Here is a 5,620-nt window from a genome sequence, read left to right as displayed (position 1 = left end):
TGCATTCTCACCAAAGAAATCACGAATTTAAGAATATGTGACGCATTCTGTACCAAGGAGTCACGAGGTCAACATTATGTAACGCATTTTTGTACCAATATGTCGAGATATTCACATTATGTAATGCATTTTGTACCAAGAAATAAGGAGTTTAGATTTGTATAACGCATTTCCATCATATGATTGATGAGTTTAACATTATGTAACGCATTTTCTACAAAAAAATCACGAGTTTATATTACGAAATGCACAGTGTGCCAAGAAATGACGAGTTTAACATTATGTGACGCATTCTGTATCAAAAATCACGAATTAACGTTATGTAACACATTCTCTGCCAAGAAATCACGATTTTAAGATTACGTAACGCATTCCGTACGAAAACTTCACGAGTTAAACATTATGTAATGCATTCTGTGCCAAGAAATCACGACTTTAACTTTATGTAACGCATTTTATACCAAAAAATCACGAGTTTAATATTACGTAATGCACTGTGTGCCATTAAAGTTTAACATTATGTGACGCATTATGTGTCAAAAATCATGAATTTAACATTTTGTATCGCATTCTCTGCCAAGAAATCACGAGATTGAATTTATGTAACATATTCTGTAGTAAAATTTCACAAATTAGATATTATGTAACGCGTTTTGTAACAAGAAATCACGAGTTTAACCTTATGTAACGCATTTTCTGTCAAAAATGACATCTGTAACATTATGTAACGTATTCTATGTCATAATCATGAAATTAACATTAAGTAATGCATTCTCTGTCAACATATCACAATTTTAAGATTACGTGACGCATTCTGTGCCAAGAAATAACAAATTTAAGATTGTGTAACAAGAAGTCACGAGTAAACATTATGTAACGCATTTTGTACCAAGAAATCACGAGTTTCACTTTATGTAACGCATTTTGTACTACAAATTCAAGAGTTCGACATTATGTAACGCATTTTGTGTCAAAAATCAAGTTTCACTTTATGTAACGAATTTTCTGTAAAAATCACGAGTATAGCATTTGTAAGGCATTCTGTGTCAAAAATATTGAATTTAACATTACAACATGCATTTTATGCCAAGAAATCATGAATTTAATATTATATAACAGGAAATCACGAGTTTAACATTATGTAACGCATTTTGTACCAATATATCGATAGATTCACATTACGTAATGCATTTTGTACAAAGAAATAATGAGTTTTAAGTTGTATAACGCATTTCCGTCATATAATTCACGGGTTTAACATTATGTAACATATTTTCTACCAAAAATCACGAGTTTAATATTACGTAATGCACTGTGTGCCAAGAAATCAGGAGTTTAACATTATATAACGCATTTCGTACCAAGAAATCACGAGTTTCACTTTATGTAACGCATTTTCAACTACATATTTAAGACTTAGAGATTATGTAACGCATTTTGTATCAAAAATCAAGACTTCAACTTTTTCTAACGAAGTTTTATGAAAAATCACGAGTAATTTGTAATGCATTCTGTGTCAAAAATAATCAATTTAACATTACGTAACGCATTCTCTGCCAAGAAATCACGATTTTAATATTTATGTAACTCATTCTATACTACAAAATCACGAGTTGATATTTATGTAACGCATTCTGTACTAAAAATTCACGAATTAAACATTATGTAATGCATTCTCAGCCAAGAAATCACGAATTTAAGAATATGTAACGCATTATTACCAAGAAATCACGAGTTTAACATTATTTAACACATTCTGTACTAAAAATTCACGAATTATGTAATGCATTCTGTGTCAGAAATAATGAATTTAACATTATGTAACGCAGTCTGTACGAAAAATGTATGACTTAGACATTATGTAATGCATTCTCAGTCAAGAAATCAAGAGTTTGAATTTGTATAACGCATTTCCTTCATAGAATGAACGAGTTTAATATTATGTAACAAATTTTGTATCAAAATTCACGAGTTTAACTTCATATAACGCATTTTCTGTCAAAAACCACAACTGTAACATTATGTAACGCATTTTGTGCCAAGAAATCATGAGTGTATATTTATGTAACGTATTCTGTGTCAAATATCATAAATTTAACATTTTGTAACGCATTCTCTGCCACGAAATCACAAGCTAACAATATGTAACGCATTTTGTACCAAGATATCACGAGCTTAACAATATGTAACGCATTTTCTACCAAGAAATCACGACTTTTACTTTATGTAACGCATTGTCTGTCAAAAATCACAAATTTAATTTATGTAACGCATTTTCAATTAAGAAATCAAAACTTTAACTTTATCCAACGCATTTTATGCCAAAGTATCCCGAGTTTAACATTATGTAACGCATTTTGTACCAAGAAATGACGAGTTTAAATTTATGTAACTCATTCTGTACTACAAATTCACGAGTTTAACTTTATGTAACGCATTTTGTACCAATAAATCACGTTTAAATTTATGTAACGCATTTTGGGTAAAGAAATGAAAATTTTAACTATATGTAACTCATTTTCTGCTTAGAAATGACGTGTTTAATATTACGTAACGCATTTTGTGCAAAGAAATTACTATTGTAACAAAATGTAGCGTATTTTCTGTTGAAACTTGTTAGTCTAACAGAATCTAGCACATTTGGTATGAAGATGTTAGTAGTGTAACATAATGTAGAACATGACTTACCGGACTGTCTGCCTCTTTTACTGTAACCGTTCCAGTAGCTTCTAACCCTAATTCTGGAGGAACGTCTCGGTTGTAAAGTCCGTTACCAGGCAGAAAGGTTAATACGTCATCAGGTATAAGATCAGGTTCTCTTCCAAGCTGAACTGTCAACGTGTTTGCTATACTGACACACGTGGGACCTGTATGTAAAATTAAGAAAACAGGACACTTGGAATTATAATTATTTTTCTTAACACAGTTTTGAATATCTATTGCATCCCTCGCTTCGCAGATCCTATTCAAGTGAAGAAAACTATGATTTTTTAATAACGACATCTAACGGTCAGTTAATTACTAAGTAAACTTGAATTCTTCCAGCTCTCTCTCAGTCGGCCCGGCATGGTTAGGTGGTTAGGGCGCTTGACTCGTAATCTGAAAGCCACGAGTTCGAATCCCCGTTCCACTAATTATGCTCGCCCTTTCAACCGTTGGGACGTCACAATGTGACGATCAATCCCACTATTCGTTGGTAAAAGAGTAGCCCAAGAGTTGGCAGTGGGTGGTGATAACTAACTGCCTTCCCTCCAGTTTTTCACTGCCAAATTAGGGACGGCTAGATTTGCGCGAAATTCAAAACAAACCAAATCCATTTGGAGATTGCATGCGTTTATATTAGATAACGTCTAATTTCTACATTGGAAACTCAAAAAAAATCCTTCTCCGATCCAGAATGATCAACGATTTGGATCATTTTTTGTAGTCTCATGAGGAGTCTCAACCTAAATGTTCCCATGAAATTTGGTTCAAATCCGATTACACTTTACAAAGTTATTAACCCCAAACAACGAAAATATCTTATCCCCCCCGGATTTGGATCTTGACCAAATTTAGGGATTATTGTCCCAGTGACTTCCCATCTTGTGTAAAATTTCCAATATTCTCGCCCCCCCCTCTCCGGGGGCGAGGGTAACTAGATAAATCGATCTTTTTTTTTTCCTTACATGTTACAAAAATGTTTAACTTATTTTCACATTTGAATAAATTTTTGATAAATAATTGGTATTTCATATAATTATATGGTCTCGTATGTAGTAGTCATTTGTCCTCTTTTTGTCTACGTTTTTTAGTTTCGATAGAATAAATATTTTCCCGATGTAACCATTTCCGAAAAAGTCGTTTAAAACAATTACAGAACAATTTGGAATTTTAAATATATGTATTACAGCTGTTATCAAATAATGAAAATGGCAATCGCCCCCTTCAGTTCATTGTTATACAAATCAGCAATCTAATGATCAGTTTGTGATCTGAAGTACAAATGATTTGCTAACCAGTTTATACTTTATGCAATGGCCTCATATAATCTTGTCACACTTGCTACTTCGAAATACATCTCAGAGTTTAAAGTGAATCAAATTGTTCGTAGGTCATAATTAGATGTAAAGAAGACACAATTAGGTGGTTTCAATAACGTGACATCATGCTGAGGTACGAACAAGGACTGGCATGACGACTTTACTAGCTGAACACAGAATCGTCAGAAGAATCATAGATCTATTTTTTTGGATGAAGAAGATCCAATAAGCATCATCCCAAAATACTGTGTCCCTGCTGACATGTGACAGTTCCACGAGGTGTGGACATTAGCAACTGACCTGTAACATATTGGTATATTACTTAATTTATCCTGAAATAAACAGTCCTAGGAAAGCTTATCACAAGTCGATAATAGTTGTTAATATTCCTATTACTTGAACACAAACTGAAAAATACAAAGATATATAAATGTCAACATTATTAACACATACATACATTGTGACATGTGTACAGACACATACATAGGTAAATATTATTGTGACATGTGTACAAGTAAATAAATTGTGACAAATGTATAGACACATACATTGTGGTATGTATAGAGAAACATACATATATTATGACATGTAAACAAATACATGCATATATTATGACGTGTGTACAGATACATACATTACGACATGTGTACAGATACGTATATATTGTAATATGTACAAATACAGACATTCTAGAGAAGGCCCGTCTGTAAAGCGTCTGAGAAAAGCATTCCATTAACAGCTAGACACTAAACACCTCGTCTAGTGGACCAAAGACACAAGGACTAATATTATAAACACTTGATTCACACTTCACACTGCCACAAGATAAGACGTGTATATTCATTTGAAAAGAATATGGAATCAGATCCAGTCCCATTTTCTTTCACACATAACAAATATTACAACGGTATACATATGGTATGGGAAGAAATAAGCATTGTCAGACGTATCGACCAATCGCCACACATTATAGTAGCCAAATGTTACCACATTTATACTCTTATATGTTGGTTCAATTAGTCCTAGCTTGAAATTAGTTGGTGAAAAAGAGGGAATTTTACAGAATGGAGAGACCTGCAAGTTCTCTGGATTTCCGTCAGATGGAGCATGCATAGAATGTTCTTTGGTGATGTGTCGTCAAGTGCCTCGACACATTAAAAACGCGAATGTTCAAGTGACACTTCTTGTGCTGTAAAGATCTAAAACCAAGTGTCCATTTACGAGCATGCGATAAATGATCAATAATTTGCATTTTAAATCACACGCCGGATCATCGGATGACTAATTTACATAAATCTTGGGGGGGGGTTAACTAACATTATTTTACAACAGTGATTATAGCCTTTTCATTAATAAAATATTATAAATTCCAATTATTTTTTGTTTAAAACAAGAGGATGTAAAAAAAAACACCTTTGCATCAAAATGCCCAAAATGATCACATTCATTGTGACAATTATTTTACAAACAATAGATACGATTACATGAAGAAACTCGTACTAGTAACAGGGAAGACATGAGCAAATATATTATTGTTATTCATATTTAAGACACATTCCTGAAATATTGGTAATAGCATTAGTTTGTTTGTTTGTTTG

General features: G+C 32.8%; 1 protein-coding gene across 1 annotated transcript in view; it reads right to left on the bottom strand.

The window, feature by feature from the left end:
- The window catches only part of LOC111088913, a gene marked incomplete at its 5' end in the record, with an annotated part of 68,226 nt that overhangs the window by 1,218 nt on the left and 61,388 nt on the right, over positions 1–5,620 (bottom strand). Inside the window, one exon of the mRNA XM_022400212.1 lies at positions 2,689–2,867. Coding sequence (XP_022255920.1) covers positions 2,689–2,867 — 179 coding nt within the window. The remainder of the gene's footprint in view (positions 1–2,688; positions 2,868–5,620) is intronic.

This window comes from Limulus polyphemus, unplaced genomic scaffold (assembly GCF_000517525.1).
Source record: "Limulus polyphemus unplaced genomic scaffold, Limulus_polyphemus-2.1.2 Scaffold4721, whole genome shotgun sequence".
Taxonomy (NCBI): domain Eukaryota; kingdom Metazoa; phylum Arthropoda; class Merostomata; order Xiphosura; family Limulidae; genus Limulus; species Limulus polyphemus.
The sequence above is the reverse complement of the archived record's forward strand: the minus strand, read 5'-3'. Positions and strand labels throughout refer to the sequence as shown.